Source organism: Hordeum vulgare, chromosome 1H, assembly GCF_904849725.1.
Source record: "Hordeum vulgare subsp. vulgare chromosome 1H, MorexV3_pseudomolecules_assembly, whole genome shotgun sequence".
NCBI classification, from domain to species: domain Eukaryota; kingdom Viridiplantae; phylum Streptophyta; class Magnoliopsida; order Poales; family Poaceae; genus Hordeum; species Hordeum vulgare.
The window spans coordinates 80,922,838-80,937,312 of record NC_058518.1 but is presented as its reverse complement, the minus strand read 5'-3'; the positions used below and the strand labels follow the sequence as shown (position 1 = coordinate 80,937,312).

Genomic DNA, 14,475 nt, shown 5'->3' with positions numbered 1-14,475 from the left:
TGGACATCTCCATAGCCCTTTAATACGCCGAGTCAATGTGACCATCTCCTCCTTTTTTGTCTCACAACCACCACCACACTCTATTCCACCATAGTGCCATATCCATGGCTCACGCTCATGTATTGCGTGAGAGATGAAAAAGGTTTGAGAAAGTAAGAGTGCGAAAACAATTACTTGGCCAATACCGGGGTTGTGCATGATTTAAATTAGTTGTGTGAGAATGATGGAGCATAGCCAGACTATATGATTTTGTAGGGATAACTTTCTTTGGCCTTGTTATTTCGAAAGTTCATGATTACCTTGCTAGTTTGCTTGAAGTATTATTGTTTTCATGTCAATAGAAAACTATTGTTTTGAATCATACGGATCTGAATATCCATGTCACATGAAAGAAGTTACAAAGGACAACTATGCTAGGTAGCATTCCACATCAAAAATTCAATCTTTATGACTTCCCTACTCGAGGACGAGCAAGAGTTAAGCTTGGGGATGCTTGATACGTCTCCAACGTATCTATAATTTTTGATGGTTCCATGCTATTATCTTGTCAGACTTTGGATGTTTTGTATGCCTTTTATATATTTTTTGGGACTAACTTATTAACTCAGTGCCAAGTGCCAGTTCATGTTTTTTCCGTGTTTTTGACCCTTTTCAGAGGAGGATTTTAAAACGGTGTCCAAACGGAATAAAACTCCCGAAAAGATTTTTTCCGGAATAGAGGATACGCACGGGGCGTGAGAACCAAGGCAGGGGCCACCAGGGGACCCCACAAGCCCCCTAGGCGCGGCCAGGGGGCCCACGCCTAGCAGGCTTGTGGACCCCGTGTGGCTCGTCTGCCCTACCTCTTCCGCCTATAAATTCCTAAAAATTCAAAAACTGTGAGAGAGATCCACTAAAATACTTTTCCGTCGTCGCAAGCTTCTGTCTCCGCAAGATCCCATCTGGGGCACGTTCTGGTGCCCTGTCGGAGGGGGAATTCGGATACGGAGGGCTTCTTCATCAACACCATGACCTCTCCGATGATGCGTGAGTAGTTCACCATAGACCTTCGGGTCCATAGCGAGTAGCTAGATGGCTTCTTATCTCTCTTGGATCTTCAATACAAAGTTCTCCATGATCTTCATGGAAATCTATCCGATGTAATCGTCTTTTGCGGTGTGTTTGTCGAGATCCGATGAATTGTGGATTTATGATCAGATTATCTATGAATCTTATTTGAATTTCTTCTGATCTCTTATATGCATGATTTCATATCCTTGTAATTCTCTTCGAGTTGTGGGTTTTGTTTGGCCAACTTGATCTATGATTCTTGCAATGGGAGAAGTGCTTGGTTTTGGGTTCATACCGTGCGGTGACCTCACCCAGTGACAGAAGGGGTAGCGAGGCACGCATCGTGTTGTTGCCATCAAGGGTAAAAAGATGGGGGTTACATCATTGGTTTGAGTTTATCCCCCTACATCATGTCATCTTGCTTAAGGCGTTACTCTGTTCATCATGAACTCAATACACTAGATGCATGCTGGATAGCGGTCGATGTGTGGAGTAATAGTAGTAGATGCAGAAAGCCCCTTTATAGCGTTGGGTGCAAGCTCGTTTGTGTTTGCGCAGGTACTCTGGACACTTGACGCGATTCTCCTACTGGATTGATACCTTGGTTCTCAAACTGAGGGAAATACTTACTGCTCCTGTGCTACATCACCTTTTCCTCTTCAAGGGAAAAACCAACGCAAGCTCAAGAGGCAGCAATGCCTATAATTGCATGTGTAGTCTAATCATGTGTATGGTCTTACTTGACTTGCTTAGAATAACTAAAATATACAAAGGATTGAACAAAACATTTTTATTTGACAAGTAGTCTTATAACCCCCCTCTAGACATACTTTTGATCCTACAAATTCATCCAGCAAAAAACATTCTCATTGTATTGTATCATCATTCCTAAGGTTTTTCAAGTGTTTTTATCATGAAAAGCTATGCTTTTTTTTAAATCTTGGCAGCACTCAACTTTTGGAGGCCGAGGGGTAAAAAAGATCCTCCTACATATGATAACATCTATTAGGAATAAGTTGGTTATATTAGTCCTATTAATGAAGTTGTCATAGACAATTAGAACACACTATGGAAACATGGATGCACTTACATACAACATCATGGCAATTGTAACCACCTCACATGGTATATACATCTTTAATAAATTGACCACTAATGCTAACTACATCATCACTATGATGATAATTAAATATGGTAAGTCCACTAGTATGATGACTCTTTTCCAATAAACCATTTGACAATACATCATCACTACTATCGTGGACTAAGCACTCTAGTAGCTAATGCACCACCGCTAGTGATAACCAATTTGGTAGATACATCACCATTGTGGCGGTAACTCTTTCTAGACATCTTTAAGCTTACATCACTACATGACAACAACAAAATGATGAATTTAGAAACTAGATCACCATTATGGTGGTATTCTTTTACCATTATAGTAAATTTTTTCTACCCACTACATGGCCTTGTCAGGAAACAAAAGAGGATAGATTACAACCATGAAAACAAATTTCAAACAATTTTTGATTGTTGTTTTTGGTAACATATTAAAAAGTTACATTTTCTTTCGTTCTGGTGTTGTTTTTGCTCTTCATTCTCACATAATTGGCATACCTGATGCCGACTCTACGTAATCATCGTGTGGACACATATTTTGGTTGTTGTTTCATATGCTCGACCAATGAATTATCTTTAGGCTCATCTTTTTTCTGTTTTGATGGACAAATGTTAACTTCTAATTTAATAAAAGGGATAGTTTAAAGGCCCAACATCCAAACAATGGCGGCCCAATGGTTACGAAAACTGAGTGCGGTCCCTTATAATTGGTAAACATATTTGCTATACCTAAGCCATGCGTGTCCAAATATTTCAAATCGTTTTGAATTTTCATTGCGCGCGATTCTATCCCGCGCACTGCATGTTTTACGCCCATCCGACTAGTATAAATTAGTCGCGTAGCCACTCTCCACCTCTGCGTAAGGAAAATATCATTTCCTTTTGGTTTCTCCATCTGCACCTAATTACCATGATGCCCCTCGGACGGTGTCCCACTCCCACCCGGCCCGAGATCCCCAAATTTCCCCAACCCCCGAAACCCAAACAGCGCAATCCCAAACCCAAACGTAAGCCCAAACCGGGAGACCTCGCACCTAAATCTAGGGTTTCGCTTCCCCTCCGCAGGATGGCTGGCCCCGCCGCCGCCGGCTCCGGCGCCGTCGTGCCCGCCGGCGACAGCGAGGGTTGGACCCCGAGGTTTGGCGACATGGTCTGGGGCAAGGTGAAGTCTCATCCGTGGTGGCCGGGCCACGTCTACAGCCTCACCCTCTCCGACGACCCGGAGGTGCATCGCGGCTACCGCCATGGCCTCGTCCTCGTCGCCTTCTTCGGAGACGGCAGCTACGGCTGGTTCGAGCCGCACGAGCTCGTCCGCTTCGAGGACCACTTCACCGAGAAGACCTCGCAGGGGGGCAGCCGCACCTTCCCCGCCGCCGTCGCCGAGTCCCTCGACGAGATCTCGCGCCGCAGCGCGCTCGCGCTCCTCTGCCCCTGCCGCGTGCCCGACACCTTCCGCTCCCACAACGAGGATCCCAGGTTCCTCCTGGTGAACGTGCCCGGGTTCGACAGCAACGCTGAGTACCTCCCCGACCAGGTGACGGCCGCGCGGGAGCGGTTCGTCCCGCAGAAGATGTTTGACTTCCTGCAGAACGCTGCCGTGCAGCAGCGGGACGCGGCGGAGACGGCCGCACGGACCTTGCCTGGGATCGAGATGACAGCGATGCTCATGGCGTACCGCCGGTCTAGGTATGAGAGGTACGACCTCACCTACGCCGAATCATTTGGGGTGGATTCGAAGAAGGCCCTTGAAGGCGAGGTCAAAGCTGAGAATGAACGGTCTCAACGAGGTATCGACACTCACATGCCCAATCCTAGTAGTAATACTATTCACTGTTCTGTTATTGTTTTTGCTGTGTACTTGAACTTGATGGGCAGATATACTAATCGTTTTGATGTGAATAGTGAACTGGATATTGGTTCTTTAAATATTTATTGTTTCTCTTTTGTTCAACTGTGTGTTGCATGAATGTGAAAAATGTTTTTATCCGTGTAGTCAACATTTTTTTTACACAAATCATGTGCATAACTGTGCAAAGCTATACTGGTAATAAATGGTAAAATCTGTATTTGATACAAAAAAGAAATCCAAAGCAAGTAAAAGCTATACACGTATGAATATCCTTTGATCAATGAGGACTTGTTCAACAAACAAGAATATCCTTTGATCAGTGAGGACTTGTTCAGCAAACAACGAATATCCTTTGATCAATGAGGACTTGTTCAACAAACAAGAATATGTATATCATATTTCCACGATGCATATAGATTTTTAAAGCAGCAGCTTCTGTGTGCTTATGATGGATTTTGGATGGATTCTGAAATGTTTCTCTTGCATCCATATATTTCCTTGATTCGGGTACTTGCTACTCATCTAGTTTCTTCTAAGGCCATGCCTTAAATCTCGTATATTTAGGATTTGGATCTCCTTCCTCTTCTTGTGAGTGTGCATCAGTTTAACACCGAATTGCATTTCAGTTGCGTTCACATTGTACCTTTCTTCACCCGTTCTCTATCGTATTAAGGTAGAATTGCTTAGTTTCATTAACTTGAGCTTTTGATTTTGTTGTTGGTGAAGAGTGTTAGCGAATGTTTGATAAAAGAACTGAATAAATATAGAAACATTGATTCTGAAAGAAGGTACGTATATGTGCCTGATAAAAACATATCGGTGATTGGTGGAGATGGACTTGGGGTACTTATATACTCCCTCCTTCCCAAAATAAGTGACTCAACTTTGTACTAAAGTTAGTGCAAAGTTGAGTCATATTTGAGTCATTTATTTTGGGACGGAGGGAGTACATATTTTGGATGCACTATTTCGTTTTCATCATTGATCAGGCATAGAGGTAAGGTGGTTGAGTTCACCTGCACATCATGAAGGAAGGCATCAAGTTAACACCGTACACTGCCTATTATCTATTATGTTCATAAATAAGCATGTATATATATCTACAAGGTAGCAGTTCAAGGATGTTTACCGTGAGTTTAGACATGCATCTTTCAAGTCATTATATTAATTTCTGTAGGACTTTTCTGTTAATCTTTTAGTGGAATTAATCTCTATGCACACGACAACTAAAACCCGAAAGTTATCTTGATTATCCCAAAACAATTTACATTCAAAGTATTCTTAATAGTGTTCTCAAGTTGGAGGTCATGCATATAGAGAAACCAAAATGAAGTTAACATCTGCCAACATATGCATTGGTCCCAAGATGGTGAAAGCTTTAGAAATACCTCCGGCACCAAAATAGCTTTTGTAAAACTTTGGTCAGACCAGCAGCAACTCTGGGCAATAGCTTTTGTAAAACTTTGGCCAGACCAGCAGCAACTCTGGGCACGCTATCTAACCCATTTGCCCTCTCCTTACCTTGATCTCCCACTATTGGACTAAGCTTTGACACAAGTTCTAAACCGAATTGAGTTAGCGACACCTTTTGAAACCGAATTGCAGTCTAGTCCAGGAGATTTTAGGCGTTGTGCTAGGGTGTTTGGTTGGGCTTCTGGCCAGCTTCCGGCTTCGAAGCCAAAAGCTCCTATTTAGGGGCTTCCGGCTGCAACTGTGGTTTTCGGTTGCGGCTGTGACAAGGATGAAAGCCACAGCTGCAGCCGGAAGCCCCTAAATAGGAGCTTTTGGCTTAAAAGCCGGAACCTGGCTGGAAGCCCAACCAAACACCCTCATGCAAAACATTCTATCCCAAAACATTCTATCCCAAATTCTTGCCGGAGCCATTTCCACTAGTTTCGCCTCACACCGGGAGCAGTTCTGGCTTGCTGTTTCACTGCCTGCTTCAATCAGAAGAAGCCACTGAAGCTGTTTCAGCATGTCCTTTCAGCTGATGCAGGCATGCAACAATTACGATGAGAAGCTTTTGAAGAAGTACGCATGGCTATCTTCTCCTGAACTTTATGGACCGATGGCTCATCTCCAGTATGAATTATCAAAGCCATGCCAGGAGGGGGTGTCTGATGGCCTGTCCCTTCCCTTGCTAAAATCTCAGAAGTGGTTTTGCCATGCTTTACCTGCAGAGTTGAGAGCGAGTCCATAGGCCATGCTCACTCGCCACAGAAGATCCTTGGAAGCTAAAGTGGTTCACCACTGGACATGGACGGGTCACAGTTCTCCACAAGGAAATTCAGATAGCAATTCACACAAAGAAATTTAGCATTATCTTACCCACACCAGCTGTTTCCTGCGGTGAACGGAGAATCAATCCCCTTTAGCACCTCATACCCAACTTCCGTGGGAACTTAGCCTGCCGATGGAGTTTCAGTAGAACCCATGGTGAATCAAGAATCTGGCCATGGGTCTGAACCTGGTTGGAACGCTTCGTCTCAGACCCAAGACTCTAGAGCCCTATATCTTATTTTCTATACGTTGGCAATATTTTCGAATTTTATATGAGTAAAGTTTCGAACAGTTTTCAAAACTATCTGAAAAAATAAGCATAAGAACCTAGTAGTGATGCAAGTCATCTGAGCAAAAGAGAGGGAACAAATCGCTAAGGGCTTGTTCGGTTAATCCCAGCAAGAAGGGGATTGAAGGGAATTAAGGTAAAATTTGACTTGTAGGAGATTTAATCCCCTCCTAATCTCCTCCAAACCCCTTCAATTGAGAGGAACCGAACAAGGGGTAAGGAAATCCTAAACTGACGCGTCCCTACCTTCCCGCAGTCGCACGTGCACCTCATCTTTCCATAGGCGTCACGGGTTGGAGAAACAGTAAAATATAATGCCTTCGGCAGTTTTTTATCCCCAAAAAGTACAAGTCCCTTGCACCAATCAATTTTTAGAATAATATTTTTCCTACACACTCTTGGGGATTCGAATGGCCTGCCTTTCCTACTACTCCCGATTAGTCCTGTTCGACTAGAATTATTTAGGTAGAGAGACACTAGATGAAAGGAGGGTTTGTGCAACCCCGCAGGTTTAGGCTGCTCCTATTACGAAAATCGCTTTCGTTTTCTTTTCCTCTAGCTGCTAAGATGTTTTCGTTTGTTATGGATTCAGCAGGCAGTTTAAAAGGTCGACCTATTTGGGAATCCTTGGGTCTATAGAAAATGTGAGCTAATAAAACACACCAGTTTAATGTTAGTTTTTTGATAAAAAAAACATCACGGTAAAATCCGGTGGCATCCTTTGTTTTGATGTTTTGCATTTTCTGGTAAGCTTTAGTTTGTCACGGTTAGGGTTAGGGTTCAACGGAGAGGAAAATGTGCAATTTGATTATGTGTGCCAATACTCGGTAGTGTCTCTAGCCAATTGAGTAGAGCAGAGTGAGTTATTCGCATGCACGACCTAATGAGTTGGCCGAGGGTGGTCGATGGTCCGTAACGGTACCTAATGAGTTGGTTGAGGGTGGTCGATGGTCTGTAACGGTACCTAATGAGTTGGTTGAGGGTGGTTGATGGTTGGCTGCAGTGGCGATGCAACTTCTACGAGGGAAGCAAACATGCAATTTAAACGATGTGCAGGTAGTGACATATGGCCCGGGGGGGGGGGGGGGGGAGGTGTAGAGAGTTTAGAATGTATGAAGAGTGAGATAATGGAACATATCAATTTGAATATCCGCTTTGATAAAATCATCAGTGTGAACTACAGTGGTTGTGGCATCCTTAGTTGTTTGTCGACCTTAGGGCTTTTGGTTTACCCCAATTAGGGTTAGTGTTCTTCAGAGGGAAAACACATCCTTTAACAATGCACGCGGGGGGGGGGGGGGGGAGGTGTAGAGAGTTTAGAATATATGATGAGCGAGATAATGGAACTTGTTGATTTGAATATTTGCTTTGATAAAAATCATCAGTGTCAAATACATTGGTTGTGGCATCCTTAGTTTGGTAGTTGCCTTCTATGCCGACCTTAGGGCTTTTGGTTTATCCCAATTTGGGTTAGTGTTCTTTAGAGAAAAAACCACCCTTCAACAATGCTCGGTTGTGTCTTTGGTCGTGGATAGAGCAAGAGGGAGTTAGTTAGTTGAGGGCGGTTGGTTATGGTGGCGACGATATGTCATCGAGAAGCATGCATGTAGTCTGGATGATCTTTGACATGCAGAGGTGGGAGCAGGTCTTCTCAATGTCATAAAACACGAGTGAGGGATTGATTGAGATGACATGATGCTAAGAAGGATCGTTCAGGTTATCGTTAGTTGGTAACTGCTCGGTTCGAATTGGCTAGTTAATTGGTTCGAATTGGCTAGTTAATTGGTTGATAAATCAGTTAATCGACGAACTGATGACCCATCAAGCATGGATTAATCGATTTATTAAAAAAGATTGGTTCACATTTTTAACACCGCTAAGAGGGAGGACCGACAGAAGCATCGGCATGGCATCAAGGCGGCGATGAGTAGGGTTGGTTAGGGTTTGGAAGCAAGCAGGGATGGAATTTTGTGTGATTATGGAAGTATATGATATTTTTAATTCAATGGCCACAAATAGCATCCTTTGCATCATATTTGGGCCTTTGCGCGTTTTAAACTACAAAATGGGGATTCGTAGCATCTTTTGCATCGTGGAGGGAGAGGCTCCCTCGCCCATCATTGGTACCACCAAGGAAGATTGTGGCATGCGGAGCGAGATCCCGCTTTGCTACCACCACCAAGTTCCTTGTCACCGCGGGTACCTAGGCCCCACATCTACTATGCCTTTTAAAATCGAGATTCGAGGGACGACGTGTCTAGCCTTGTGACCGACTGGACCCCCCGGACTTCTTTTACCTTTCGGTCAGTTTGTCACGCATGCACATGCTAAAGAGTCAGAATTATTTACATTTTCCAGGGTCAGAGCAAAGTGTATGGCCAATTATATAAATCCAAAAATAATAATAACTTTTTTTGGTTTTGGCAGGATACGTGACAAGCCAAGTTATATTTCTGCCAAAACAAATTATTAAATCCCAATTCCAATTGAAATGCCCGAATCCATATGAATACAAAACATTTTTTTTGAATGAATTTCTTCTAAATGCGTGCGAATTCGTCCTTTGGATCTGGCTTTCCCTAGTGCTAGTAGTTACTTTTGTTTGTTCTGTGTTATTACAATATAATATGCGAACATAAATACGTGACCCCTTTGCATTGACTTGTTCCTATTGCGTTTTCCCCCCGCTCTGTGTGCTAACGTGTGTCGCTGCTGACATGTCTCTGCAGCTCGCCCGCTCAAGGGTCGGCAGAAGGTGCCGGAGAAGGAGAACGCCCCGGCCAGGGGCCGGAGGGGCGCGGCCGGCGCGGCGGCGAGGCTCATGGAAAAGATCATGCCCGGCGCGCCCGCCATGAAGCCCAAGGCCAGCAAGAAAGACCAGTACCTGCTCAAGCGCCGGGAGGACGCGCGCGCGCCGGCCCTGCCGCCAGCCGCGCTCCCGGACGCGGCCCCCGCGCCGGACGATGGTGGCCCGCCGCCTGGCTTCCCCCCGGCTGAGCCGCAGACCCCGCCGTTGCCCAGCAGCACCGGAGGCGGCGACGAGGAGGAGTTTATGCTGCAGAGACGCGCGCTCCCTCCCGCCGACCAGGCGAGCGACGGCGGCGCAACCGCTGACGCCGCAGCCGCCGCCACCGCGCCGAAGAAGGTGGCCAAGCCCAAGAAGGCCCGCAAGCGCGAGAGGGAGGAGCCGGCCGAGGACGTGGCCGACGCCGACGCCGAGCCCAAGAAGAAGAAGAAAAAGAAGAAGCTCGCTGAACTGAACGGCGGCGTGCCCTCTGCTGCCCCCTCCGGCGAGGGTGGCGGCGCTACAAAGCCCGCAGCTTTGTCGCCCCCCAAGGTCGACCTTGACGGCTTAGATCTGAAACAGGTAATATCCGACCTTCAAAACCTTCCGCTGCTTCCCTTCTACGGCGCCGGCAGACGCATCTCTGACGCCTCTCACTCCTTCATCCTGGCGTTCCGCTCGAAACACTACAAAAAGAGCTATGAGAACGATCCGCCGGAGGATTCGAAGAAGAGCTTAGATAATAAGCCAAATGTTGTCGTTGCTGCTGCTGCCGCTGCCGCCGCAGCCGTCTCTGACGGTCAGTCCCCCAAACCGTTGAAGAAGAAGCCGGTCATGAGGCCCAGCGACCCCACCAGTGCTGGCGTCAAGCGCCCGCCATCTGACCGCCAGGAGGAGATTGCCTCCAAGAAGAAAATCAAGCTGGACAAGATTAAGACACTGGCCGCCGACAAGAAGGCGGGGCTGGAGCAGAAAGTCGCCGCCGCCACCGCCACCGCCACCGCATCCGCGGGAGGCAGCACGGCGGCGGCTCAGCTGCCACGGGCCGGCATGAAGGAAAAGGCTCTGGCCGCAGCTAAGAAGAAGGTGCCAGCGGCGGCGCCTGTGAAGAGGACGCCGTCGCCGACGGCGCTGATGATGAAGTTCCCCGTGAAGAGCACGCTGCCGTCGGTGGCCTCCCTCAAGGCGAGGTTCGCGCGCTTCGGGCCGCTCGACATCGACGGCATCCGTGTGTACTGGAAGTCGCACATGTGCCGGGTCATCTACAAGTTCCAGTCCGACGCAGAGGCCGCGCTCAAGTACGCCAAGGCCAACGCCATGTTCGGCCAGTTGGCCCCCAACTACTACCTGCGCGGCGTCGAGGGAGGGTCTGCCGGCGCCGACCCGGGGCCAGAGGCGCCCCCTCCGCAGCGCTCTGATCTGCGGCTCATGGAGACCACGCCGTTCAGGCCTGGGAGCTCCGGCAATGGCGCTCCGCTGACGCTGTCCAAGGCGGCGCCGGCGCGCATGGCCGTCGGGCAGCCCAAGTCAATCCTGAAGAAGAGCAACGACGAGGGTGGGCTGGCTGCGGCGAGCGCGCTCCGAGACTCCCCTCGGGTGAAGTTCGTGCTGGACGGTGGGGACAGCATGGCCGAGCCACCTCCATTGCCAGCGGGCTTCGAGGCAAACAATGGCCCGGACACGGCTGCACCAGTGAGCAAGACCGCGAGGTCGCTCGGCTTTGCACCGTCGCCTCTGCAGCCGCCGGCCCGCCCTGCGCAGCCCAACCCGCAGCCACTCATGCGCCCACAGCACCAGCAGCTGCAGCCGCCACGCGCACCCGATTCACAGCCACTCCCACCACCACCGCCGCTGCCATACCAGCCTCGCATCAACGAGACATCGCCGTACCTGCCCCGGATCAACGAGCCATCGCCGTACCAGCCTCGCGTCAATGAGCCATCGTACCAGCCTCGTCCGCCGTCGTACAACATGCAGCACCCGTACCAGCCTCGCCAGAGTGACGCGCCGCCATCGTTCAACATGCAGCCGCCGTACCAGCCCCGCCACAGCGACGGACCTCTCGCCCTCCCTGGACAGCCGCCGCTGCCGGCGTACCCTCCCCGTCCCGGTTTCCCCGGACAGCAGTACTCTTCCCGCTCCGACGACATGCCCCCGGCTCACTTCGACAACAACACCATGCCGGTGTGGAAGAGGGGAGAGAAGGAGTTCAACGAGGAGCTGATGAGGGTGATGCTGGGGATCGCCAAGCTGGTGGAGCCATTGATGGACAAGAACGGCAACTTCCCCTTCCACCTCTTCAGCCGGTCGGCATGATGAGGCGGCAGCAGCTCCAGGGCAGAGCTCGCTGCGTTGTATCTGACTGCTGGGTCCCCGTGACGCTCGCAGTACAGCTACTGCGGTATTAGTGCTTGTGGCTTTGCCCCTTGAGAGAAGGACAAACAAGACGACGATGCCTCTCCTGTCATGTAGTGTATAATTACCTCTTTTTTCTTCGTTGTCAGAGCGTGTATGAACTCTCTCAATTCTAGTCGTCATCAGACTCAGTTAAGATGTGGTTAAATACTCGAAATTGATGTTGTATGGTTTTTAAGTCGAAATTGTGGGCCCTGTTTAGTGTCTCAATGCTCGAACCTAGGCCGGTGCGAAAAATGTAGCAGCAATTTGAACTGATCATAACATTGGAAGTTCTCCATTAGTTACTCCGTTTTGTTATTTGGATATATATAGTAAGACGATGGAGGTTCTCTAAAAGCATCTACAACCAAAATTTTCAAATCCTTCTTAAACGTTTGTGTACACTGACCGATCAATGACCGAATAAAAAAGAGATAGAAAAAGTTGATCAAACCAGATTCCTCATATCATCTTTACACGCACGGATTACTCGTAAAACCCTCATATTCATCTCAAATGCACGAAGGATACGAGGGTTTGCGGATGCGCTTTGTCAGCTTGCCACGTAGGACATGGCCCATCCCAAACCACTTTTTTTTATTAATTCAATTTTGTCTTTCTTTTCATCTTCATCAATTACATGCAAATGATTGATATATAGGAAAAGAAATATAATTATGCGGATAGATAAATAGGGCTTTAAAACGGACATTCTCAGTCACCGGATATTTAAGGGGTTGAATTAGAGGTACCTGACTGAAGACGCTCTAATAAAAGCAACTTTTTTTTTTGAACTCTAATAAAAGCAACTATAGCACCATAGGATATGCATTGATCCACACTTGGGTGATCGAATGTCCAAAAACCTCAATTTCAAATGTTTTTAAAAAATATGAATGTTAACAAGACACGTTTCAGCCTATAAAAAATTGAAGATCCAAACTCAAAATATACATTGAGAAACAAAAAGAAAGAAAGGCATATTCAACAGGAATAGTGCCACAGAAAGTCAAAAGCAAAAATGGCGCTGTTGACTTTATCTTTATTTTGTTTCTCAACATGTATTCCGAATTTATATCAGAAAAAAGACCAACTGGCGCGGCGGAGCAAAGTTTCAACTTCCTTTTACCTAGCTCTGCCATGTTTTTGGAACAAGATCCTCCGACTTACAAGAAAGTACTGCAGAGGACGTCGTTGCATGCAGGCCGTTCTTTTCACACGAGTCTGCTCGCCTGCGTCCGGCATGCCATTGAGACTGCTCTCAACGAGCGCTCGTCTCATTATCGATGAATACTCACAACATATGTCATGGATACACTAAAGTCGGTATGAACCAAAGGAACAAAGGTGGGCGCTTGGAACGAGATTGATACACGCATGAGACGCACGATGTACCCAGGTTCAGGGCTCTCCGTAGAGATAATACCCCTAATCCTGCTGGTGTGTTTGATGTATGGGAACAGAGTACAATGTTGCTTGTGGAGCTGTGTTGGAAGGAGGAAGAGGGAAGCAGCCGGCTCGTCTCTACCTCGCTCTCTGTTGGTTGGTGAGTGTGTGATGTTGAATGACTGGCAAGTGATTGACCCCCTTGTATGGGGGCGGCCGGGGGTTTTATAGACGAACCCGTCGGCCTACAATATGGATAAAGGGTACATGTGTGGGACCCGGCTGGCTGCTTCGCCGGCTGGCCAGGGGCCCGCAAGGGTCTTGTCTTGTTGATGAGGGGCCCGCCAGCTGCATGGTCTCGATTGCTGGTGGACCCGACGACTGGCCAATGGGGCTCCCGCGTAAGGTTGACGCCGAGCACGCGCTGTACGTCGAGCGTAGCCCCGCGAGATTTTTCATGGGCAGGCAGTACGACCGCCTCCACTGTTTCCCACGCCGAGTGCAGTAATGGAGTGGGAGTGTGACGGTCCGACATCATGTTAGGTGGTGGATCAGAGCCGGGTTAGGTCAGCGGCGTGGCCGCCGACGCTCGTACCCGCCGGGCGCCCTGATCCTGTACCTTTGTTGACGCGTAGCTACCTTTAATCGTGAGGTCCCTTCCCGACCTACGATCTGATGTGACTTGTGATCCTTGGCCGGCTAGCCCGCTTGGTCATCCGGCTTGAGGGCGGCCGCCTCCTCCTTAGTCCGGCTGGCGGGACCAGGTCGGGTCTGAATGGGAGGCCGCCTGGATTCTAGCCGGCAGGGGTTGCCTGGCCGGCCAGAAAGGTGGCCGCCTCGTCTTCCAGCCGACAGGTGATGCCTAGCCGGTCAGAAGACTTGGGCCTTGAGAATCTCGACGCCTTCATGCCCATTGGGCCGGAAATGAAGGAACATGCTTGATGAGCCTACCCCGGGGTTATCCTCCCGACAGTAGTTCCCGAAGCTGGCGAGGTCTGCCGCCTGCTGGCGGGCGGCCTCACCGGCTTGTTGATTTGTCTTGATATTTTGGCTGTTGTTTGCGGCGAAGGACGCCGGCTCCGGAGCCGGGTAGCTTCGAAGCGACGCCTCGGTCCAGTCGTAACTGGCCCAGAGAACGCCACGTGCCAGGCCCCGCCTAGCGTAATGATGGCGATTACTGCTGACGGGATCGGGCCTGGGCCCTGGGTCCCGCCAAGACGCCCCCTCGGCCTCCGTGCGGGAGATCCTCTGCGGATTTACTCCGCGACGGTTGGGCTTAGGGGGGCATTACCGCCCGTAATACACGGAATTAATGGGGCC

The 14,475-nt window shown here is 48.6% G+C and overlaps 1 protein-coding gene across 2 annotated transcripts; it reads left to right on the top strand.

Moving 5' to 3' along the window:
• The first annotated feature begins 3,035 nt into the window (after window positions 1–3,035).
• On the top strand, window positions 3,036–11,972 carry LOC123425282 (actin cytoskeleton-regulatory complex protein PAN1-like). 2 transcript variants are annotated; one of them, XM_045108971.1, is made up of 3 exons: window positions 3,036–3,956; window positions 9,317–9,954; window positions 10,069–11,972. In XM_045108971.1, exons 1-3 carry the CDS (start codon window positions 3,080–3,082, stop codon window positions 11,686–11,688), a joined length of 3,135 nt encoding a protein of 1,044 aa, XP_044964906.1. In that variant the 5' UTR covers window positions 3,036–3,079; the 3' UTR covers window positions 11,689–11,972. The 2 variants fall into 2 exon arrangements, with proteins under 2 accessions (XP_044964906.1, XP_044964897.1); XM_045108962.1 differs by having other exon boundaries at window positions 9,317–11,972.
• The last annotated feature ends 2,503 nt before the right edge of the window (window positions 11,973–14,475 follow it).

What these genes read in the sequence shown, in the direction of transcription:
- LOC123425282 (XM_045108962.1), top strand. Translation starts at nt 3,080, where the DNA reads ATGATGCCCCTCGGACGGTGTCCCACTCCCACCCGGCCCGAGATCCCC. An exon ending in GAATGAACGGTCTCAACGAG is followed by an intron (nt 3,957 to 9,316) that starts GTATCGACACTC and finishes ATGTCTCTGCAG; the next exon opens with CTCGCCCGCTCAAGGGTCGG.